The sequence below is a fragment of the Lissotriton vulgaris genome, chromosome 5 (genome assembly GCF_964263255.1).
Source record: "Lissotriton vulgaris chromosome 5, aLisVul1.2, whole genome shotgun sequence".
NCBI lineage: Eukaryota > Metazoa > Chordata > Amphibia > Caudata > Salamandridae > Lissotriton > Lissotriton vulgaris.
Window position 1 is genome coordinate 555,219,977 of NC_141693.1, and position 25,366 is coordinate 555,245,342.

At 43.8% G+C, this 25,366-nt stretch overlaps 1 protein-coding gene across 1 annotated transcript in view; it reads left to right on the top strand.

The window, feature by feature from the left end:
• GLUD1 (glutamate dehydrogenase 1) overlaps positions 1-25,366 on the top strand; it is a 226,940-nt gene that overhangs the window by 24,268 nt on the left and 177,306 nt on the right. Inside the window, exons 2-3 of the mRNA XM_086922016.1 lie at positions 19,333-19,413; positions 20,537-20,592. Of these exons, the coding sequence (XP_086778142.1) occupies positions 19,333-19,413; positions 20,537-20,592 (137 nt within the window). The remainder of the gene's footprint in view (positions 1-19,332; positions 19,414-20,536; positions 20,593-25,366) is intronic.

Below are 25,366 nucleotides of genomic sequence, written 5' to 3' on the forward strand. Positions count from 1 at the left end.
GTTGCGGGGGCCAAGATTTACTTTTGGGGGGGGGGGGGGGAGGGGGGGTTAGGTTAAGCACGGCCGGCACACAGCAGCACCAAACATTCGCCACCAGCGGCAATAGGGGTTCCAGGGTGCCTTAGAGCTACAAAGGGCCTCAATATCTTCCCCCACCTCTCAGGTTATTCCCTCCCCATTATCTGTTAGACCTGCTACTCTGGTCCATCTGTGTAGTTACCCCCCCCCCCCCTCTCCCTGCAGGAATTGGATGTCCTCCTGGCTAAGACCAGGTCGGGCTCTCCCCTCGACCCTTGCCCTCTCAAGCTCTTCAAACAATGTAAGGACACCCTCCTGCCGCCCTTACTGGAGATCATGAACAGGGCAATGTGGGATGGCATTTTTACCTCTCAATGGAAGAGAGCGGTGGTCAAACCCCTCTTGAACAAGCACTGGCGTTGCCAATAGGTCTCGCATTAGGAAAGTTTGAGCTATTGGTATTGTAAATGACACATTTTTTATTTGTGTTGGTTTTGAAAATAGCGAAATTAATAGCTTTGTCATTTACAAAGACAATACTTTTAACTTTCGCAAATGTGACACCTATAGCATTTGTAATGCAATAGGTGTTGTATTGACGTGACTTGGATGTATTGATATTACGAATAACCATTGATTTTAATTTTTTTAATTAATGAAAGTTATTGTAATTTATAATGGCAATAGATTAAACTTTTGTGAAGATTATGTTCAGTGTATTTTATTGTGACGAAAATCCAAGAACAGAAGTGAAATATTAACATCTTTATGTGACATTTGTAATAAAGCTTGAAACATTGAGAGAACATATTTGAACCAGTTGTTGTTGAATGGTTGCACAGATGCTGTGGTGGCGCTGAGTGATGTGGTGGCGCTGAGTGATGTGGTGGTGCTGAGTGATGTGGTGGTGCTGAGTGATGCGGTGGTGCTGAGTGATGCTGTGGTGATGCGATGGAGTGTAATTATGTGGTATGTAACTAAGTGGTATTTGGAGTGTATGTTGCATTGAGTGTATGTAATTATGTAGCATATAATTATGTGGTATTGTGTGGAGTGCATGTTGCATTCAGTAGAGTGTAATTATGTGGCACTGAGTTGTTTTTGGAGTGTATGTTGCATTGAGTGCAGTGTAATTATGAGGCGTGTAAGTATGTGGCACTGAGTGCATTCCATGCATTATACACTCCAAATACCACTCAGTGCCACATACTTACACGCCTCATAATTACACTGCACTCAATGCAACATACACTCCAAATACCACTCAGTGCCACATAATTACACTCTACTGAATACAACATACACTCCACACAATACCACTCCGTGCCAAATAATTATATGCTACAAAATGACACTGCGCTCAACGCAACATACACTCCAAATACCACTCAGTGCCACATAATTACACTGCATTCCATGCATTATACACTCCAAATACCAGTGTAATTATGTGGCACTGAGTGGTATTTGGAGTGTATGTTGCGTTGAGCGCAGTGTCATTTTGTAGCATATAATTATTTGGCACGGAGTGGTATTGTGTGGAGTGTATGTTGTATTCAGTAGAGTGTAATTGTGTGGCTTGTAATTATGTAGCATTGAGTGGTATGGGTGGGCACGGGATGCAGCCACGGTCGCTAGTGGTTGAGAAAAGTCTAAGCATCCCAACCATCACCTTGTTTCCTTTTACTATTTGGCTAGCATGGTTGATCTTATTTCTCGCCTTGATTAATGGTCAGTGGGAAATAAGAAATGGGGTGGTGAGGGCAGCGGAGCACACGTTTCTAGGAGAAAAAATCTTTACTTTATGGAAACGATCTGGAGTCGATTCACGTAGAGCTGCCACAGTAAATATTGTCATATATTCAGTGTGTGGAATATAAGATGGGAAAGGGTCTGTAGAATATATAGCTGGAAAGAAGGCTCCCTTGGTAGTACTGCTTAAATACCCAGGATATTTTCTAATCCAGGCAGCCAATTAAGTGCCAAAGCCTGAAGCTCACGTTATGCGCATATTTTTTCCAGGAAACGTCGGACTGAAACAAGATGATCTCTAGAATCATAACTATAAAGTAAGCCGATGATGCGTCCGCTCGCTGGTCAAGTAAATTTTTTTACGGTAACTACTATCTTTTGTAATTTAATGTTAAACGCAAGAATTCTTTGTTAATACTGAAGAAAGTCATTTACTAATGAAAGGCGGGAGAACTGCGGCGCCCAGTGACTTACACAGAATCGAGAAATATTGTGAGAGAAGTAAGCAAGAATGCTATGAAATAACCTATGACTTTTTTGGGTTGTTTTTAAGTCGCGCCCTTTTCTTTCGACAGCTGTCATGACCGCCCGGTGCAGTGAAATGCTGGAACGCTTCTCTGTGCTGAGACCTGCTGCCTGTCAGCCAGATTCACTCCACATTGACAGCACCGCCTCCATTTTGAGTCCGGCTGGCGGAACAGCCGCCACCAGATGGAGCTGCATCTAATACAGCGAAGCACATCCACAATGTTGGGGATAACTCGTAAGGAAAAGCGATGCCCCCGTCCGGCAGCCATCTTGAAATGGGGCACCAGTCTACCGAGGACGGGGAAAACATTAAAAAAACACTAAATAGACGCGGATCTACTTAAAGTAATTACAAAACAAACTATTCAAATTGCCCGCGGTGATAACTTACAACTTACAAAAACACGTCAAAATGCAACTTAGTACGCATTCTTATTAACAATCCCATTCGCCATTTAATTCGGCTGCCCCTTACACATCGTGCGTGACTCATTTCGTAATCACAGCCAAAGGGGAGTTGCATCTGTTCACTTCACAAGCAATAGAAATAACAGGAACACCGCCCGTTCTTTCTTCTGAGTAGGTAAAGCCCACACACAAGTAACTACGGCAGGGGCAAGAGTTTTAAACGCACATATTGGTATAATAACCCTTTACCGTAATCGCGACTTGTAAACCAGGAACTTACCGTACTGTTTTCAGTACAATGCACAAGTACTTCAACGCGCGGTTTCAATCTGGCCGCCAAGTCTGCAGATGAGTGCCCACCAAGACGACGCCATTGGCAGCCCGCCCACACACAGCATTTTGAAGGAAGTGCAATGAGCGCACCTCTCAGCAAGTAACTGGCTTTTCCTAACAACGTAAGGACAGCTGCCGACACCAATAAAGCAAAGTACGTTGTCAGAACTGAATTCAATTGTCTGCCAGTACATGTAATGTGCGCGTTAACGCATGTGAACGTGTTAAAATAGAAACCTATCTGCAATGTTAGGAGAGAAAAAAAAACTGTTTTAAATGAAGTCGTTGAACGATATATTCGAACCATCTAGTATGACTGAAGTTCTACAGAAAGCTGCACTCTGGTCTGTCTGGGGAGGAGGGAAGTTAACCGTGCCACGCGCTCATGTTTCTCAGCAAAGCACCAAATATAGACTACGCCTGAGTCCTTGTCGCAAAACCCACGTCCTCTATTGGCAAAGCCACCGGTCCGAAGTGGCATTTAAGTGACTGGAGACAAACTAAGACCTAACGATGCACACGTGCGTAGGGGGGCTGGGCGCTCCGGTCCTGCTTTCAACAGGCTGCTCAGGAGGCACAGACGGTGAAAGGGGCGCACCGAAAACACAAGCAGGAAACCCATAACAACCAGCCATGGGTGGGAGGTGGGGGTGGGTCGGCACGGGTGATTAAGTGAACTGCAAGCGGTGACGGACACCAACACTGAAAACCTTTTGCAGGAAACCAATAATAAAATTAATTAGGGAGGTATGGCAGAAGGGGAGAAGACAGCCTGAACACATGCTCTTGTAGAGTGCTTGCAAAAAAGCAACAAGAATAAGGAAACAGTTTAAAAAGTCTGTAGGGAGTCCTTGGTAAGCTCCTACCTAGTTGGTGCAAATATCGGCATAAAGTAAAGACTCGCATTGGGTTAGATAGAAACATGACACCATTGAATGCGCTACAGTGAAGTCGTTAATTCTGGTGTACCTGTTGAAATAAAGACAATGAGTGGTTGTGCAAATCGCGCTAGTCCCGTAACTTGAAAGGTGACCCCGTGTGGGAGTGACTTAACATAACAAGAGCGGCCGGGAAACTAAGTACTGGCGGCCAGCCACGAATAATTAGGGGAGGAGAAGCCGCAGAGCACACGCTGGGAGAAGCCCTTTGATGTGGTGGCGGCCGTGAAAAAATGCAATTAGGAGGGAGGGAGGCAGGCTGATGCGCGTGCTTGTTTGGTCACGTGATTCACGTGAACTCAAAGAAAACCGCACCAAAAAACCCTTGGTTTGACGAGTATTTTGAGCACTTGAATTCTCTCCATTTTCCATTCCTTCGGAATGGAAAAGGCGAGACCTAAAAAGCCTACCCTAGACCCGGAGGTTCTCAAACACTTTCGCCCCATTTCGTTGCTCCAAGCCCCAGCAAAGATGCTGGAAACCCACCTTAACCAGCATCTTGCATCCTTTCTGGAAACCTCTGGTCTTTTGGATCATTCGCAGCACGGATTTCAGAAGGGTCACAGCACGGAGTCTGCCCTTACCGTGGTGCTTGATAACATCTGCAACACAGTTGATAAGGGCTTGAATACCCTGCTGATCTTGTTAGATCTCACGGCTGTGTTTGATACCCTGTCTCCCTTCGTCTTAACATCTCGACTGAGGGAGATGGGGATGGAGGGGCCTGCCCTAAGTCTGTTGGCCTCCTTCCTGGACCAGAGGGAACAGAGTGAAGCTGGGGGAGTTCTATCTCCATCCCTGCCAGTGAAGTGTGGGTCCCACAGGGGTCGACGTTAAGTCCGACCCTGTTCAACATCTATGTGACCCCACTGGCCAGGCTTATTAGATCATTTGGGATGGAGGAAGTCTTCTACGCCGATGACACCCAGATCTTGCTGTCTCTCGCCCAGTCTGTAACTCTTCTGCCTCCAATTTTAGACACTGTATGGAGGCAGTTGCTTAATGGATGATTGACAATTCATTGAGGCTGAATGGCGAGAAGACGGAGATCCTTGTGTTCGGCGGGAAGGAGAACATCTGGTCGACGGAATGGTGGCCCTTATCTCTGGGGACTTGCCCTGTACCTACCCTCTTAGCACGAAATTTGGGGGTCATGATCGATCCGGCCCTTGCGATGGGTCTTCAAGTCAACAGGACAATCTCCACTTACTGGGGCATTATCAAGATCCTGCGGAAGATTAAGCACTATCTGTCCGTACAAACCCAGAAGCAAATTGTAGTTGCATTAATAGCCTCTCGGCTTGATTATTGCAATGCCCTATATGCTGGAATAAATAAGTGCTTGCTACAACGACTACAAACCGTGCAGAACGCCGCAGCTAAGTTTGTACTGGACTTGCCTAGGAGGTCATCAGCTACTGTCGCCAGGAAATCCTTGCACTGGCTTCCAATTGAAGCCAGGATCTCTTTTAAGGTTCTCTGTTTGGTTTATGGGGCCTTGAACAGAAATTAGATAGGAGGAATAAAAGATCTCTTGTTTCACTATGCTCCTCCCAGAAACATCCGCTCTTCAAAGAAGCTTCTCCTAACAGTTCCTCAAGTTCGACGAGCCAAGTGGGGAGGCAGTCTTTTCCAGCCTTGCTCCTAGATGGTGGAATATTGTACCCTGTTAAATTAGGACTCTGCCATCGATGCAAACCTTTAGAAAGGCCTTGAAGACATGGCTTTTTGCCAAAGCTTACCCTTAGTTTTCTGGTTTTACCTTTTTATGATTTTTTTTTTTATAGGCGCCTTGATGCCTCCGGGCAAAGTCGCGCGATATACTTTTTATTTCATTCATTCAGGGTGCAATTTCAGCGTCTGGCTCCATATGCTTTTCTATGTGGATTCTGTTGTCAACAAACTGGTGGCAGGCGTTACACCCAAGGTTGCAGAAGGGAGACCAATGACCTCAACGGTACATAGAGGTGTAGGGGCACCGTCTGTTCTGCTCACCAAGGCCCAGGGGCTTTATGTCAGTGGTGCCCTTCGACGTCTGAGTCTTCTTACTGGAGCCGGTCGTGGTCTGGAGGAGTCTCTGGATTCAGGCTGCAGGTTCAGGAGAGGTCAGCCAATGTTGGACTCGCGGTCAGGATTGCTGGGGAGACTTCACTGGACAGGTGAGCCACTCTGGCTCTGGCCGTGGACGTCTACTGCAGAGTGGGCAGTTGTTGCGGTTCCAGCTGGATCCAGAGCCCTTGGAGTAGATTTCTTCAGGATGGGTCCTCTGTTCATGGGGGATTGGAGTCTTTTTCGAAGACCGTTTTCCTCCCAGGGTTTTCAGCCAGGTCCGGCGGTTGAAAGAAAGTGTCCTGCCGCCTCCCGTAAAGAGCCTCTTAACGTCCTGAATTCTGTAAGAAGCTGAAGACCGGCTTTTCAAATAGGCCCAGACTCACCTGCTCAGTACTAGGATACCCTTTCCGGGTGATACGACGCTGTGCAAATCTGCATGACATAAGAAACAGTGGTTATTCCACAGTTAGGTTGGCCCTACACCCTATCCAGGGAGTATTTGTGCTGGGAAGGGGATTATACATTAACTTGTAGCTTTGGCATCTAAAGCATTGCAGGTATACCAACCCTCTCGCAAGAGTTGGCCTATTTGCTGTATCCAGACAAATTGCTGGACATGGTTATTCCTGTCAACATTTGTAAATTCAGGAACACCTCTCTCCTTCAAGATGATTTTTGACACCCCTTTGTTTACACCCTCGGGTTAGCTTTCTTTCTTCATTTACTTGGCAGAGAAGCTACAGTAACGATGGGAAACCATTTTGTAATTGGTGTACAGGTAAACCTAATCTGATGTTAGGGTGTTGGCTGCCTTATTGTTGGTGTGTTAATGATATATGAACATAGTCTTTTTGTTCTGTAGGTCTTTTTTAAAGGCTTCTCCTCTGAACTCTGTATCTGGAATTCTTTTCCATGGCTCTTCAACTTCACCTTGTTCCTGCAGTTAACTTTTATTTCTTTATTTTTTTTTAAAGCAAATATGTCCCAGGTTAGAAATTGTTGCATGGATCTTGCGTACATATTTGAGCTCCTACAGTAATTAGCTTGTGTTCTTCAAAGGTGTAATGGCCTCTGCTTTGAATATATTTTCTTTTGAAGGCATACATACTGATCAGTTGCTTAATGTTACTGAATCAGTGTTTAATATTCATGCCACAAGACATACTCCTGGCGGGATTGGCTTGAGCTTGCTTCGACAGATTGCTAAGTAAATGAGTAATTGAAAAACAGCCCTGTCTGTTTACAGGATTACAAAATCGCAAAACTTCGGTAAACACTTTACTAAATTATGTGGGTAATATTTGGCCCACTGAGGTGCACTTTTGTAACCGAAATCCGCGTCCCCACATTCTAGACAACATACTATGAGGCATGCACTTTTGTACAGGCTGCTAGCTTCAATGAGAATACACTGGGCGCTCTGACCACAGGGATGTAGAATGCCTATAGCCCGACAGCCAGGACATACTGTTTGGGGACAAGGGCAGCAAGTTTTCATGTGTATTTTGTCCTTGGGACAAGTAGGCCCAACCCCCTGCAGCACAAACCCTCTGACTACCAGTTTGCAGTACCACATTTTGGCTCACCGAAGGGCACTGTCTGCAGTTGAGGTAATATTTGTGTCCATATGTAAATTCTGTTCAAACTTTTCTTCATGGTTCATTAATCGAAAACCGTTATTATTAGGGTGCGCACTCTAAGTAAATATTGAAAGCTCTGACTGCACTACTGACAGTGGGTCCAGTATAAAAATGTGTACAGTTTCAAAGTTTAGCAATATGAGGCTATGTATGATGCTCCCAGAATGCTCTGATTTGATGCAAATATTTGCAGAAGCTTGAAAGCCAGATTAATGATTCTTTGCTTTCAAAATAAAATGTTCATAAAAAAAATGAATGCAGGAAAAAAAATTCTCTAAACTACTGTAAAATGTCAGGTACCATGTCTTTGCAGCATCATTTAGTAACATGTTTATGCATGCTAGTATTTCCCCAAAATATTCATAATGTAAAATCAGTCTAACCAGTTTAAATAATATTTTGGGAAACCAAAATAAACCAGCTTTGGCAAAGCCAGTAGGTCTGAAATTGGTGGTCATCTTAAGTTTTGTCAATGTGTGAATTGTTTTGGCAAGGTTTATGTAAAACTTTATTGGTGTGGGAGACCCCGGGCCCTCACCATTATAGCAAACATTGTCAAAAACAAAAATTGTTTTTGGCCTCAAAGCACACACTGCCACAGTAGTTAATGGCACTCAACAAAACTACTTTGTGGGCAGATATGTTCCTTGTGAAAGAGCAGAATGCGGTCACTCATAGTGAAGCCAGCCGATAGAGAGACCGGATTTTAATAAATGCAAAAGGTCATGGTCCACGCCACATCAAATTAGGAGCCCAATTATTAAAGAGTCTCAAAAGTGCACCTCTTGTATATGGGTGTCTAGGTTTAAAAAAATGTCCTAGGGTTGTTAGGGTTACCTAGCACCGATGTAGGTAAATGGTCTTGTAACTATAATCCCTGCATGTAAAAAACTACATGGGTACTTATTGTCACCAACTTTCAATGAGAGTACAGTAGCACAGATGCAGAAATATTTATTATGTACACAAATAATCAAACCCATTGTATAAGCAAACAATAGTGCTACTACGGCATGTTGAAGTGATGGCGAAGTGCTGTTGTGGAAAGTTCAAATAGCATAAATAATGAATATGAACGCGCATCAACACGTGAGTTTTGGACAAAAATGGTAGCCATCCAACTTGAAAAAACATTTGAAAGTGTCTGTTTGTCTGACGTAATATTGAAAATAGTTTAAACTGTTTTAAGTGTCCATTTTGGGTCAAGCCACCCAAGAGTTCCCATTAAGGGCTGTCTTTATCTGGACAGGGGGTAATTCTACTAATGAAAAGGCCACTGAAAGGAACACAATTGAGACGGAGTACACAGTTGCAGTGGGGTGTGTTGATCAGTGAGAAATTAATGTGAAATCATTTTACCCCCCAAAAAAATGTGGAGAGTAGCACACTAAAATGAAAGAATAATATGTTGGAGAGGAAATCGAAAACAAAACACTACTACTGCGAACAGGAACAAAGTCCTGCCTGACTTGCTAAGTGAAAGGTTGAACACTTCACCCCTAAATGCAGAGATCTGGAGATGCAAATTGTATAGTGTACTGTATGTAACACTTGTGCTTTTGCAATGCAGGTCGTAGGGCACTTACCCCTGAAAAGTTGCTTTTGAGAGAGCAGTGTCTCACTATTGAGGTAATTACTTAAAAGAACTAATCTTCAGGAGCACACGGGGGGGGGGGATTAGAATTGCAATGTTTTTGATGTAAGGATGCGTATGTAAGAGGAAAAATCTGTGCACAGGTAGTGTCATTTAGTTCCTACAAATCTATGTAGGATCAGCACGTTTAGACCACATAAGCCAAGGGACTGGTGTCCAGACTGATTGCAGGCACACCCAAAGGATATGTTAGTCTGTAGACCAGCTAGTTCACAGTGCCACTATGAACCCCTCCTACCAAGGAGCAAATAGTTTCTGGCAACTATTGAACATGGCAACCCTGAAAGGTACCCTCTGGATTATCCCTAGAAGTGCACTATGGGCATGTCGGGCAAGGATGACCACAGAAGTTACCCTTATACATAGTTTTTATGCAGAAAATTGTAATCCTGCTGTGATGCTGAGAATCCTCATTCATAATACATGAGGCTAGTTTGGGAAGAAAACTACACAACAGTCATGTAGCACTTAACTAGGTAAAAGGTCAGTACCAGACCTGGTATGTAGAACATTGGTAGGACAGATGTAGGTAAAGATTGTGTAACGACTTAGGCCTATAGTGGGGTACATTGGGGATCATAACAGTAGCCACCCAGCGAAGTGCAGCCGTTCCTGTCAGTGATGCGCACATGCTTGAGCTGGCAGGAAAGTGCCTTACCAACATGGCCTCCTGGAGCCGATGCGTGCTAAATTGTCTTCTGTAAAGGGAAAACTGTTGCGGAAATCAACTTCTAAAATCACTAGAGGGAGTAATGATCCTCAGGAAATAGTGAACTTTTGGCATTTGATGTCCTGATAAAGATTTTCTCAATCAGTTTCCATCCATTCGACTCGCGTTGAACAAAAAATATAAAGGCATGCTGGGTTTGTTTCTTGGGGTTGTTGGTTATCCTCGACTTTAAGCAACTCACTTGTCTGTTAGTGACTCATTTACACATTTCAGTCACTTACATTGTAAATCGTCATTCTCATCAGTATTGCTAACCAGCTCTGAGTGAATAATCAATCAATCAAGATTTGTAGAGCGATCGTCTGCTTCACTCTTGAAGGTCTTAAGGTGAGGCTCTGGCACATGTGTATTTTTTTTTTAATAACCTTATTTAACATTTTGCATCATACGGTTACAGAAAGTAAATCATGTAGCTCACTGTCACAATTCGTCAGCATAAAAATAACGGCATGTACAGTCATCACATACGAATATCCAATTTCATCCCAGAGGTAGCTCGCAATTGTCATTGCATTCCCCCAAGCTCTGCAATGTCTCGGAGTATCCAACATGAGATCTGTGCATAGCTTTGCAAATCTATTTCTAGAGGGTGAAAAAAGACGCCTCATCCAGCCCATCAGTGTCCTCAACCCACCCTGGCCGGACCTATGCCCTGCTCAATCGGTGTGGAGGTATGTAGCTGCTCCATGGCCCCATAGTTCTTACGTGGACCCCAGATGTCTTTAGGCCATGAGGAGTGTGGCAAGGTACTGGCGTATGTCAGTATTTGTGTTACAATAGGTTAAGCTACTCAGCCAGTTCTTAAATATAGGAACGGCTTTACGCCCCCCAGTGTAAGGCAATCTCTTTTCACCAACAATAAGCTTAGGGTGACAAACCTCCTGACTGTTTTTGGCAAATTTACCACATAGCCCAGTAATGCCACCTCTGGTGTTGGCTCCACCTCTAGTTCTACCATGTCCCCGAGTGTCATGTGCACGTTTTCCCAATAAGCTTGTATCTTTGTGCATGTCCAAGTGAGATGAACAAAGTACGTTGCGGAGCCCTGCATTTTAGGCAAGTGTGCGGTCTGGTCTGGTCTAGTCTAATCTGTGGGTTGTGGCTGGGATCACGTAGAGCCTGCATAAATATTTTAAATTAAGTAGCTTGTGGCAGCTATTTAGGGAAACCGTTTTTGTTATGGAACAATATTTGTCCCACTGTTTGTCAAGGATGGGATGCCCCAGGTCCTCCTCCCAGGCCCTCCGGAGTTTATCATCTGTGACCGGGATCATGGACAAGCATTCACAATATCGCTTAGAAATAGAGTGCATACCCTTGGCATTCTCTATCGCCATTGTGAGTGTGGGGGGGTGGACTAATCAGATTCAAGAGAGAAACTGGGTAAAGTCGCCCTAAGAGCAGAGTGCACCCGGTCCATAACCAATCTGTCCATGAAGGTGGAGGTGTGGAAACGCTCCTCTGTCAAATGTAAGACGTGCCCTCCTGGGAACAGGTCTCTAAACTTGGTAATATCAAATATAGTTAACGTGCGCTGCACTAATTTCTCCCCCATGATTGGTATCCCTCGATTTATTAGGGATAGGCAGTGCAGAGGTATACAATAGGGGGCGCCAGCAAAGCGCCACAGCTTATCCCAAGAGCTACTAGTGGTAGAAACAGTTTGGATATCCCTGAGGTCCGAAGCCAGGCCCTTGGACAACCCAGCTTGCAAAGACTTCGGGAAGAACCAAGTCTGCCTTGGGTCGTAGATAAGGGATTCTAGCGTCAGGATGGTACCATGCGTACACATAGCTGCACTGGGCAACCAAGTAGTAGAGCCTAAGATCTGGGATGCTGAATTTGTCTCTTATCCCCCTCCCCCCAGTCAATACTTGCCACTGCACCCTCAGTTGCCCCCCCATGTCATTCTAATCAAGTGAGAGTGCAGTGTTAAGAAAAAGCTATTTGGTAAAGGTATTGGAATGTTGTTAAAGAGGTATAAACATTTCGGCCGCACAATCCTCTTGATCATGACAACTCTGCCCACGAGGGAGAGGGGGGAGGCGAAGCCATCTCTCCACCTGTTCCTCCAATTTATGAACCGCTTGACCATAATTGAGTCAAAGCATTTGGGCCGTGTCCAGATGGATATGCACACCCGAATATTTGATCGAGTCCTTGCACCAATCCAGTGGGAACTCAGTCCCACTGTACCGTGCTTTATGTTAAGGGAAATATTACCGATTTTGTGCCAATTGATACTTAGACCTGAAAATTGCCCGAAACGTATGAGTTCCAGTATCAAGGGGTCTAGGATCTCCAATGGATTACGCACATAAAGAATAACATCGTCCGCATATAAAGAAACCAGCAATGGTCCAGTATTAAACTCGGACCTCTATGTAAGTGCTTCTCTTGAAAATGGCGGACTAACGGGCCCATTGCAAGGATAAATAAAAGTTGTGACCGGGGGCAGCCGTGCAGGGTGCCTCGAGACAACTGGGCTGGACAGGTAACCATTTAGTCACCATCTCGCAGTGGGACTACTGTACAGCATCGCTGTGTGCCACAAATTCCTTGGGCATACCCATACATAGCATTACTGACACAAAAAAGGGCCACTCCAAGGAGTCGCCGGCCTCCTCTGTGTCTAATCGAGCTGTAGCGGAGAACTCTGGGTTTATTCTATGTAGGACCACAAACAAGGCGCAAAGATTGAGTGAAGTAGATCTTTGAGTAACAAATCCTGATTGCGCCGGGGCAATAATCTTGTCCATCAACAGGGCGAGGCAGAGTGCAATCATTTTTGCGAGGGTTTTGTAGTCCAAATTTTAATAGATAGCAGCCGATATGAGGCACAGTGTAGAGGGTCTTTGCCAAGCTTAGGGAGAAGTATAATAACTGCTTCTCTGAGTGTAGTGGGTAGCATAGTCTGTTCAAGTGATTCGGCATATACTTCTAATAACTTGGGGGCCAGCAATTCCTTATGTCTTACAAAAAAAAAATGCCAGTAAAGCCATGTGGGCCGAGCCATTCAAAGCCACTATTGCGGTAATAACTTCTTCTTACGAGAAGGGTTCCGCCTGGAAGTTCTGCATTTATTTCTCCAAATACAAAAGGGTTATCTCTGTCAGATAGTCCTCTTGCGCTGTAGTGTCCTGTTCAGCCTTGGAGTGTATAGCCTAGTGTAATAGTCTAAAAATCCATCACAGATGTCAGTGATGGTATTGAGGAGCAGACCCGAGGTAGACCTCAGTTCAGTGATGTAGGCTTTATTGTATGAGGGCAATAGCATGTGTGCCAGCATACAGCCATATCGACGGGCAGTCGCATATTTGCTTAAAAATGTTGATTCTCGCTCTGCCGAGTCCCTGAATTCAGATAACCATGTGATCCGATGTTTTGTCTTGTCGGGGCTAAGGTGGGTTTAGCACTCCCTATCTAGTTCCACCAGCTGCTGCTCAATACGGGACAAAGTAGTCTGTAAGTCTCAACACTCCTGCATGCTTAGCAATACAAACCCCCCTAATGTAGGCTTTAAAGGCCTCCCATAACACCACCCATGTATCTACTGAGCCAGTGTTAATGGTGAAATAATCCTCGATCTCCTCCCTCACCTCTGATAGGAATAAGTTGTCCTGCAGGGCCCGGATTAGTAATCGCCATTGATGCTCGTAGCAGTCGGGTCTGGGAACTCTAAGCTGAAGACGCACAGGGTAATGATCGGAATAGGTTCTAGGGAGTGTGATGAGTGACTTGTACCACTGGCAGACTCCTGGTGTAAGTAACAAATAGTCAATCCTAGTCCATGTGTTGTATTGGGCCGCATAGTGTGTAAGCAGCGGTGGACTTCCTTTAATTGATATGTGGCTGCCGCAATATATCAATTAAAGTCAGGGAATCACAGATTTCGAGGAGCGCCCTATGTGCGCGTTGTTTAGTGGCAGTGGAGGCGGACGTCCAGTCCAGTGTTCAATATCAAATTCAAATCCCTGCCAATTATCAAGTTACTTGTGTCTAATCAGACAAGCTGTGACTGTAGCTCATGGAAAAAGTAGGGGCAGTCTGTGTTGGGTGTGTATATACACAGCAATGTGAGATTGTGTCCTATCAATTTCCTGGTAGCAATAGTGTAGAGGCCTTCTCAGTCGCTGAACGGAACATAAATGAAAGGGGACACTTATGTTGTATGAGGAGTGCCGTCCCCCTGGCGTAATTACAGAAGTTAGAAAAATAGCGGTGCTGCCCCCACTTTAAAGCAAATCATGTGGTCCCTATGTGAAATGCAATGTCTATATTATGTCGCTGCAGATAGTGTAGCATATGTTTCCGCTTACTGTTGTCGATGAGCCTCCTGATATTCCAAGACATTAGGGCCAGGTCTGAGGGGCCCGCAATAGTGCCTATCCTAGCCATCTGTGTAAATTAAATGTTGAAAGGATATTTGTGATCCGAAAAAAGGAATGTAGCTGAACAGTGAGCATAATAACTGAAAAAACATTTGTGTCCCCGACCTATTCCCCACCCCCATCATTGGGTGAGTCAAAAATGCGTGGCCTGCCGTTAATGTCGACCTGCAGTCGCGCAGAATAGAGCATACAATATTTGAGACCTAAGTTTACATCTAGCCTCTTGCACCATAACTGTGAAGTCTGGGTACAGGGCTAGCCAGGACCCCTGCCAGGTCGTGTCACCCCACTCCCATTCCAGTCGCAGGGCAGTGTCCCGATAGTTCATAATTCGGGCCAGTATGGGTCAGGCTGGCAGGATTAGGACGAGGGCCCAGGGTGCGGTGAGCACGCTCAACCACGAATTCAGGTGTGAAAGCTTCTCTGCCAAATAGCTCAATGAAGACTGTTTCGACGAAAGTGTAAATGCGGCCAGTGTTTGTAGATTCGGGCACCCCCATCATGTATGTTGTTGCGCCGACTACGTGCTTCTAAGACTTTTTTTTTTTTTTTTTTTTTTTACAGCGACCTTGAGAATGCGTTCTACTCTTTCTAGGCGCTTTAGTGACTGTGCCGAACTATCCTCAATGTCAGATCCTGGCCTCTGCTACATCAAGTCGTTTGTCGTGTACCTCTAGTTTTGCCCCCAGCCCCTCTAGCTGTTTGCCTAGAGAGTCGAATCTGCCATCCAGCGCTCTGAAGCCGACCCTCACCTCCTGCAAGAGCGAGTCGGCAGCGGTTGAGGACTCTCCTCCCAGGCCAGCATCCTGCCCACCCTCCGCCATGTCTGGGCCTGTGTTCTGTGCTTTGTCTGTCCGCTTTTCAAATGGCAGGACCCTCTGCTTGGGATCTTTACGGCCCATACCATTGCGTGATGACCGGTAGGTGGCTGTGCCAGCGGCACCACAAGCAGGGACCAAGAACTGAGTTGAGGGTATGGCTAGGTGCGCGAAGGGAGCGCCAAAGGACCGGTGCAGTGTCTGTACTAGTGCGTTTGTTAAAGTAGCGCAGCTATGTCCAAGGAAAGGATGAGTGGTTTCCAGTATGTGGCCCAGCAGAGAAGGGCCTCAAGATGGTGGCCGCTGGCATGATCTGTTCTCGGGGCCGGCGCTAGGTGGAAGACTAGCGAGGTTTCAATGTTGCGTGCTCTGGTGGCGTGCAACTCAGACCGCTCCGCACGGGGTGGCCGAGCACAATGCACAACTAGTACTGCACAACCACGCAGCTGCCTTCCAGGCTCGGGGCCTCGGAATGTCTGGAGCGCACAGGGTGCTTTCCGCTCGCCACGGACAGGGAAGATAGCGAGGGGGGGGGAGGGAGGGAGTCCCCCAGCAGCCAGCTCCGAGCACACTCACCGCACAGGCTGTAGCAGTGTAGCGCCAGGATGAAAGAGGCCCCGGTCCACGTCTAGTTGGCGTCCCACTGCCGATCATAATGGCGCCACCCCCTCAGCAGGATACGGCCAGTCTTTGCCACAATCTGGCACTACCGCCACTTCTCAGGAGCTCACCTTACACTCTGTGTCACCACCGCACAGGCTGGTGCTGCATACCTGGCCATAGTGGCACAATAGTGGGGGGATAATTAGGATGTGCGCGGGCGATTCGGTGGAGCTTCAGCGCCATGTTAGTCAGCGGCATGGCCACGCCCGTGGCATTGGCGCAGTTTGGTCAGAATTGCACAGTTCGGCCCTTCAAAATTGCTTGTTTTTTAATCTGATTTTCAAATTTATTAATATAAGAATAATTGAAATTGGTACTCGGAAGCCATTGCTCGTTCAGGGTTTTCCTTGTGTCCTGGCGTTTATTTACCTGCAGTTTCCATTCAAGCAATTGGTTCGAGGAACATTTAGAGATGTTTTGTTTGAATGATAGACAGCAATGACTACTGACTTAATTTAGGGGTCTTGGAGCTGAGATGTACATTGTAGATCTACACCAAAACAAAAAAACCCTTTCTTAAATTCTAGACAAAGGTTTACTGCTTCATGTTTAAATTTGAATATGAGACTTTTAGTCCAACCAAACAGTACTTCTAGGTGTCCTGGCATAAAATCCAAAACCCTAATACTATACATGGTGCACAGTTAGTTATCCATACATATTACTGATGGGTTATTAAGTACTAGGATATGAAGTGTACACAAGCACAACGTATTCATATTTCAGTCATTACTGAGAATGTTCTGTCCTCTCTGACTCCCCAGTGTCTTGGCTTGTTAAGTGTAGTTTACCAAGTTCTTTAACTTTAATTTTTTCTTATTCTCTACACCTAACGTGCTTCAAATGTAAGTGTATGCACTGTAGGAATTCAATTAAGATTAATGCAGTTGGTCCCTGTAGTTGTTCTACCCAAATAGTTTGTGCACACAAAATAGTTCAGGGGGAACTTCACAATTTACTTGAAGTTTTCAATGACTTGGCATTAAACTATGTTAAAGCCTTAAAATGGACAAGTTTTACTAGGTTTTCATTTGTAAATGTAAACTAGAACCAAGTACATTGGTGAAGAGATTTAGAATTTTAACTTCGAGGCAAAATTGCATCTAATATTTGTAACTTTCTTAAATATGCAGCCTTACTAGTGATGCTTTTCTGCTGACATGGAATCGTTCTCTGGAAAGTTGGTTGCAAATCAAACTGCTAGTGGTATGCTTGCTTGAGGTAGACCTTTTCCTGCCCGTATGAGGATTCATGTTGTCAGACTAGCTTATCAAAAGTAAATCTGTTTCAACAACCTTTTTGCGTGTGGAACATTTAGTGCTTATTCTTGCAAATGCATATTTCTGACCTCTTGCAAATCTTACTCGTTTGAACTATGGAGTATCTGTTCATTCTTTGAAAAACCTGCAGTTAAAAAGCAGCATAAGACGTTCCAAAACTTAAACTGCAGCCACCTCACGCTTGTCCACTTGTGGTGATCGACCTCACTTGAAACGGGCAGAACATTTAACTAGATGTCCTTACAAATTATCCACTTATGAAAGAAGGTAATTTTACCTAATAAGTGAAATTTGAAGAATGTGCATGTGGGCCATGTAGTTTTAACTGATGTCATTTGCCATGTTGTGTTTTGGAGAAACACTGCATTACTACCCTAAGGGAGAAATTTCTGTGGTGCTTGTGTATTGATGAGGGAAAAAAAGTACCTGCTTGGATTATATTTTTAAGTACATTTTTATTAATTTTTTATCAAATTCACTGGATTAAAAAAAGGGCAGCCGGGCCTAGTTTAAATCCTCGTGTCTATTCAATTTGTTGATTCTTCTAATTCTGACCAGATCGTCGGTTAAGTTACCTTGCTAAAATTCGAACTTCTAATTAACAGGTCAAAGCTGATAACTGGCCAACTTTAACTTCGTGAGACACGTTACAATTTTTTTTATTACACTGAATAGTAACTGGTCTTTATCCATAACGGTCCTTAGCAAATATATTCTTTATTCATTTGACCGTAGGTTTTGCTCAGCCTCTGTCTTTACCGCCCCCAACTTGCTTATAGGTGTGCCTTGCGGTTAAACGGAGAGTAGGTTTGGCTGACCTGCTCCCGGTCGGTCCTGAGCTCAGCCTATGCACTTATCCAACACCCAAACCTCCAGTACATGCTGGACATGCACTGCAGCATTGCTCTGGGCACTGCTCACTACTGGTCCAGAGCCTGCTTGTCATGATCAGACTCTTTGTTCTGTGGGTTTTAGGCACAGCTCTGTATCTGTTTCTTATGCCCTAAAAATGCTCTGGGCACGGACTTCAGTTATACCCTGCAGGCTGTTGCCAAAGGCCATAGCGGAATGTCTCGGAGCATAATGTACACACCCTAGTGCTGTGACCAGCGGTCTTTTTGCAAAGGCGGTGTAGCTTATGATCATGCCATCCCCTTTCAGGTTTGGTTATTCACTGTGGATAGTGGATGTGACCTACAGTGACACCCTGTGCCCACTTCTGCTGAGCCTTCTAGGCACTGCCTTCAGACCTGCTCTGTTTGCTTCTGTTGAAGAGCACTGTCTATGGTCATTCCCTATGAGCCATGGGCCTATTGGGCTGGGCTTTTGTTTCTGTGCTGCCACCTCTGAGCACACGGTGATCACTCAATTTTCACCCTCCTAGGAACGTTCACTGCATGTGTGAATGTATTTTTCCTTTAACTTTACAAATGTGTTCCTTGCTAATGAACGGAGTGATGGCTGTACTCAAATCCTCAGATTCTGAGCTTAGGATTCACATTTACACATTTACATTTTTCAACTGATTCACAAAGCCAATCGTCGGTATATTTGTATCATATTTGTATCCTCCTGCTTAACATATCTTTAGTTGCTGAACAAGCTTGTATTGCACCATAAAAGGGAGCAAGCAGAACCAAACTTGCATTGGAGCTAGAGTTTGGTGTACATTTTATTTTTTCCAGCAAGTTTGCACTTGTGAGCAAAAGTTCCTATGGGATTTTGAAAGGAAAATGCAACTTTGAGCACCTGGTCTGTCCTTGAAGATTAAGTGCAAAACTTCAGTAGATCGTGCAGACACGTACTTGATATGGTAAAACCTTGCAGGTATGTTAAATGGCAACAAAGGTATTGGTGGAGACTAAAGAAGTTTAATGCTTCATGGAATAACCAAACACATTAGGGCGTCGCAAACTCCTTTTTCGTGTTTTAGGAGAGTTTTGTAATTGTAACTTTTAGGGATTTTTGGTGGTGTCTGTATGTATTCCATCGGAATTTACAAGGATTTTCAGTACTGCTTGAGGCTGAATTATCACTTGTTAGATCCGCATCCTAACTTCAGTTTCTTTCCTTTATGATTTTTAAGCATGTAAATACTGAACCTGATTGGCGATCTTTGTTTTGCAGGTATTCGATACAGCACAGAAGTTAGTGTTGATGAAGTTAAAGCATTGGCATCTTTAATGACTTACAAATGTGCTGTAGTAGGTACGTTTCCTTGTTTTATTTCCAAAAATCAATGCTTGACACATCTTTACTTTTCTGAACATCTAAATTCAGTGTTGGCATCTACTAAATTCAGTTATGGTTTTAATCTGTCTCCATCCTGTTTATGTGCAAGGCCCCCTGATTTTTACAGATAAATCGAGGCCGTAAAGTCATAAACCATTTATTTTCTCGTCAGTATTTTATTTTTAAATGTGGATTAAAAAATGGAAATTGGGTACTTTTTATGTGACTGCCAGGCCAGTAACTGTGTGGATTGATAGGCAAGGGGTTGAAACTATTTCCTTGGTAAAGAGCTTGAAAAGCAGTAGATATGCACAAGGCTGATACTGAAATGTGCATATTTTTATAGGAGTGCATTGATCTATCTTATGCCGGTGTTCATATCACTGAAACCAGGCAGGCATTCAAGCATGACTGCATATTTATTGGTTAAATAAATGCGGAAATAAACCAGTTTCAGCTTTATTTTTTTTCACAACCTATAATAAATATAAATAAATGCAGATAAAGTTGACAAAATCAAATTGGATAAATACTGACAGAATTGTAAAAAAAAAAATAACCTACAACCAGGAGCCCTAATTATGTGTAAGCTCAGATAGCCATGTAAAGAATTTGAGCTTATGTGGGGGTTAAGATGTGTATTATAAGTCCATGATATGAATGACATTCACGAGAGCCTGCTCTTTCACCAACCAACCCATGACCTGCTTATGCTCACAGTATTTACCATTGTTTTATTTGATTCGTAATCAATAATTTGCTGGAGTAAATCTATCCTTTTTTTGTATCTACTTTCTGGACATAAGAACCAAACTTACCTGTTCACCCACAAGTTCTAGACATCTCGTGGAGTGGTCTAGAGAAGAAACTAGAGGTTTGTTGGATAATGATGCATTTTCCCTCTTTTCTTTGGATCCAGTTATATTTCCTGGTTTACAATTGTATGTAAAGGAGTCTTACTTCTTGCTGCTCTTAGAAGTACAAGAGGAATATAAAGAGATGAACAAACTTATTAGACCCCCTAGTTTTTCTGAATGGTGTAAGGAGGGTTGCCTCTCAGAATATGGTTCAGAAAAGTAACCTGTTCCTTCACTTTCAGATGTGCCTTTTGGTGGAGCAAAAGCTGGCGTTAAGATCAATACTAGGAACTATTCAGTAAGTATTAGTAGTTACTTGCATAGGAATGTTCCAGCTAAAACGCTGTTTGTGTTCTCAGGATACTGATATCTGCATTTTTTTGTGTGTGTAATTTTGTTCACTGTGCATTGCAATGTTAATGTTTATTGTAAAATTAGTTTTTCTAGTTTATATTGTTAATTCCTAACAAAGCAGTCTGTGGGGCAATGAGCAATGCAGCATGTTACATAAAATGTCCTGTAATGTAATCTAGAGCCCTCTGCATAAGTGGGACAGTGCATACGCGACAGAACTATAGCTTTCTCAGTACTTTAAAATTGGAATTCAGGTGACTGTCCTTTCTGTACTTTTTACAAGTTGTGGCTATATCGAAGGTCATTGTTTCCCTGCTGCCCTTTTCTGTGAGAGGTTGTTGGGTTTCTAGCACACCTTCATGCTCTTGCCATAGGGACCCCAGTGATGTGTAGGGTATTGATTAGTTATGTATGTATGTATGTATGTGTGTATGTATGTGTATATACACAAAGTAAAGGTAAATCGCCTTTGCAGGTGTTGATTGGCAGTTAAAAAGGGATGCTTGGTGTTTTCCAGCCCCTCGAAATTCCCAATTTCAACCCTCTGCCCTTGCTTCCACCTCCTCCTTCCCATATTACTGAACTCAAGAAGTGGACTCCAGAATGGAGTGTTTAGCTAAGTTGGTAAAAGGAATTCTTACTTAAAATATATATCCCATTTGACTCTTGGACCATAAAGTGCTTTGTAACCCATTAAAAGTCAGTGCAGGACATCCAGCAGAGTAAAACCTAGTATGTCCCTGCTGCTTGTGAAAGGCATGCAGCTGCAACCTGAGAATTCTGAAGACTAATTATTTAAAATTTGAAGAAATACAAGTAAAATAAATTGCTGCGGTCTAGCCCAGGGCCTAATATAGTGTCATTTTAGTCTTTTTAGAGTTTGGGCTTTCTAGAGTTTTATAAAGGCAGAATCTGACAAGGATACTTTATGGTGCAAGAAAGCAGACAATATCCTTAAATAGATATGTTTTGAAAGAACAGGAAAAGGGAGCCTTATTGATGTTGCTTTGGGATGTTGTGGTCATATTAGCCACAATCTGTTTTGTACTTTTTTACAACTTGAGGCTTTTGCATTTTGTTGCACCATTTCACAGATGTCCAAAATTAAAGCAAACCAGTTGCTGACCATCTAGCCCCGAAGTGCACTGTGGAAGTTTGTTTACAGCTGTGGCATTCTTGCCTCAATCATGGTGCAAGCAACATTAATGAGAAAGTGTAAGCCCAAGGAGCAGTTACGACAGGCCAAGAGTGACGGATCGACATGGAACAAGCCAGTAAAAAAGGCATTCATCGGGAGGGATGCTACTGTCAATCCGAAGAAATTCTGATTTAAGGTCTCAACCAGAACATTAATAGTTCGGCCAATGCAGCTCTTCTAACATTCTGCTTTTCCATCATACGTTTTTCTACTGCTTGAAGGGAGAAGCAGATCACAAAAGAGAAATGCTCTTTTGGCTTCTGTAAAAGACGGGATATGCAGATGGCAATGTGTACTCTCACTTCCGCTCTCAACCATAGATGTGCATTTCCGTAGCAGTGCTCTTCCTCTTGCATGTGTCATGCTTACTTGCAGCCCTAGCATGATCTTTTCCACTACTGCATTGTTTCATTAGCACCAAGATTTTGTTTGTGACAAATGAGCCCCTTGATCTGTTGTTGTTATTATTATATATATATATATATATATATATATATATATATATATATATATATATATATATATATATATAATTTTTTTTTTTTTAATTTTATTTTTTTTGCCTGAAAACGACGATGTCATGAATGTCCTAGCTGAAAGACTTCTAGATGCAGATTCCTTACTCTAGAATATTCCCCAGGTGTTAGAAATGGGGGTCTCTAGTTGGCAGAGGTGGGTACCTTTTTGTCCAAACTGGGACCGCTTGCTTCTAGTCAGGGTAAATGGGATACACACTGTAGATAACCCTTGCTCACCCCCTGGGTAGCTTGACATGAGCATACAGGCTTATGCCAAAGGCAATGTGTAAGGTATTTGTACTCGAACCACACAGTAATGCAGTAATAACACCACAAATGGACACCACACCAGTTTATGAAAAAGAAAGTATCTTTATCTAAACTCACCAAGACCAAAACGACAAAAATCAAACATACAAGTAATCCAATATTCCTTTAGGACAGTTATTGCAAAAATAACGCATGTAGTAAACCGTTCCACCTGGGGCTATTGCGAAGGCGTGACCGCAATAAATCCAAGGTACGGCGCCTACCGCGAGAAGCACGGTGTCTGGCACGGAGTCACACGGACACCCAAACAAACAGTACCTTGGAAACTAAGTCTAGGACTATGCACGTGAGGCATTGGTGTCGAGTTCTGCTCCCTGGCTGTCACGGGGAGGCGAGGCATCGTGTAGAATCCAGAACAGGGGAAGACTGTTGTCAGCTGTGACTCATCTGTTCTTGTGATGATGCGAGGTCCTGGAGTCACCCTCGGTGGCTATCCGCGCCGGGTAACTGTGCAGGCACTGGCAATGACTAAGGGCTGCCATTGAGAAATGGCGATAATTGCTGGCATCAAAGGGTGTCTAACTGCAGTGCCGGGCGGTGCGTTGTGCACTTCAGGAAAGGGGCCTTGGTACAGGTCGCGGCGCAACAGCAGCAATCGTGGACTGTGTTAGAGTTAGGTTTTTCTTATTTCTCTTAGGTTTCTTCCAGCTCCCAACTGCAGGAACAACCTCCAGAGGCCTAAAACTGGAATAGGCACCTCCTGGTAGGTCAGGACTCCCAGCAAAGGTGTTCAGGGTAGCTGAGTGTAGTCTTTGTGTCCTTGAGACTTCTGAACAGGAGTCCAGCAAACTCAGGCACTTGGAGATTCTTCTTCAAGCAGGTTCACAATAAGTTCCAGTCTTTGTCCTTTCCTTGGCAGAAACAGCAACTGCAGGCCAACCCCACACAGCAAATGGGCAGTACTCCTTCTCACAGCTCTTCTACTTGGCAAAAGTTCCTCTTGAGCCCAGAAGTGATCCAAAGTTCTGGGGTTTAAGGTCTACTACTTGTTGGAAAGTGGGTTATTGGTAGGGGCAAATGTAGTGATGCCACTGGCACTAAGGCCACTAACACATGATAGGACCCAGCATAGGTCTTAGAAAATTATTCCTATGCTCAATCATTGGTAATGTGGCTGCGAGCAGAACGGATTTACTTCAAAGACAGGTATGTTAAGCATTTAAAAACACAATTTCAGCAAATAATTAAGACACAACATAAAATAAAAATCCCACACCAATTTATAAAAATAGGTAATATTTTTATCTTTTAAATTCCGCCAAAATGAAAAATCCACTGTAGGTAACCAGAGAGATTAATTTTTAAAGATTAGTCACTTACTAGTGCTTAGAAACCAACAGTGCCCTTTTAGTTTTCTGTCGGACACATTTTATAAATTGTTCTGAAGAATCTTCTCCACTGTGGTGGGCCGCCTTCTTCAGCAAGCGGGTACAGTTAGAACACCTTCCTGGAGTTCTGCTTTCAGGTCCCAAAGTATCCAACACACAATCCAAGGTTCTGGAATCTCCAAGAGAGTCCTTGAAAGTGTGAAACTTCAATTCCGCAATCCACTTGATCAAAACCCTTACAAATCCACTGGTATTCCAGGCTTTGAATTCTTTGTGGGGCTGTCCAGGTGAGCTCTGTTAACCTGTAGCTTGCAGGGAGTTCAACTCTTGTCCGTTGGCAGCAAGGTAATCCACAGGGCTGCAGTTTCACTTGGTGCAGTCTTCAGAGGTTAGGCCTTAGAGTACCCTGCACAGCAAAATCTTTTCAGCAGGACCCTTCTTGCTTCAGTAAGTTTCAAGCAGTCGATCTGGAGGGCTCTGCCCCTCTCAGATACTTATTCAAAATTCTTTGGATCAAGCACCAGGTCACTTCTGACCAATGAGAGCAGGGCAACTCCTCATTGTTATGACCATATCCTGTAGAGTGTGATGTTAGTTTGTTCCAGAGTGCATCATTCTGCCAAATCCATTGTGGCGGATTTTCCAGCAAGGAGGTAAGAGCTGGCTAAACACACCCCTTGGGATGGGTTATTTCCATGGACTCTCCCCACTACTATCTGAACATACCTTCCTTAAGCCTAGCCCTGACTCTGGGTCGAGTGTAGGAGTGAAACTGAAACCCAAGCCTCCCCTCTGCCTTTGAAGAGAATGGTTTACGACTCCACCCCCTGGCCTGGGATTCCTATAGACCAGAACACTGCCCTCCCAGCAGAGTGATTCACCCTAGGGGTTCTTCATCACCAATCGATAGAGTAAAGAAATGGATGTAAATAGATGGAGAAACAGTGGAATAATTGAAGAAAAAAAATGTGATTTATTAGATTCATTTATGGCTAATTTGGCTGTGCAGCTCAATAAGGACCAGAAAAATGCCCCCTACGTGTGTTTTCTACTTTCTAAAGGTGGCATTTTCAAACACACAATTTAAAAACCTCTTTAAACATCTTTACTAAATTCTCAGTTCAGAGAGCCTAATCCTTATTTCTCCATCTTGGCCCAATGGGAAGTTATACTTGTAAGATGGCACAAAATATCTCCCATTCTATCCTATGGGGCAGATAGCCTTTGAATAGTGAAAACGAAATTGACAGTATTTCACTATCTAACATGCCACACACCAGTACATGTCCTAACTTTCACATACAATGCACCCTGTCCAATGGGGTACCTTGCATGTAAGAAAAG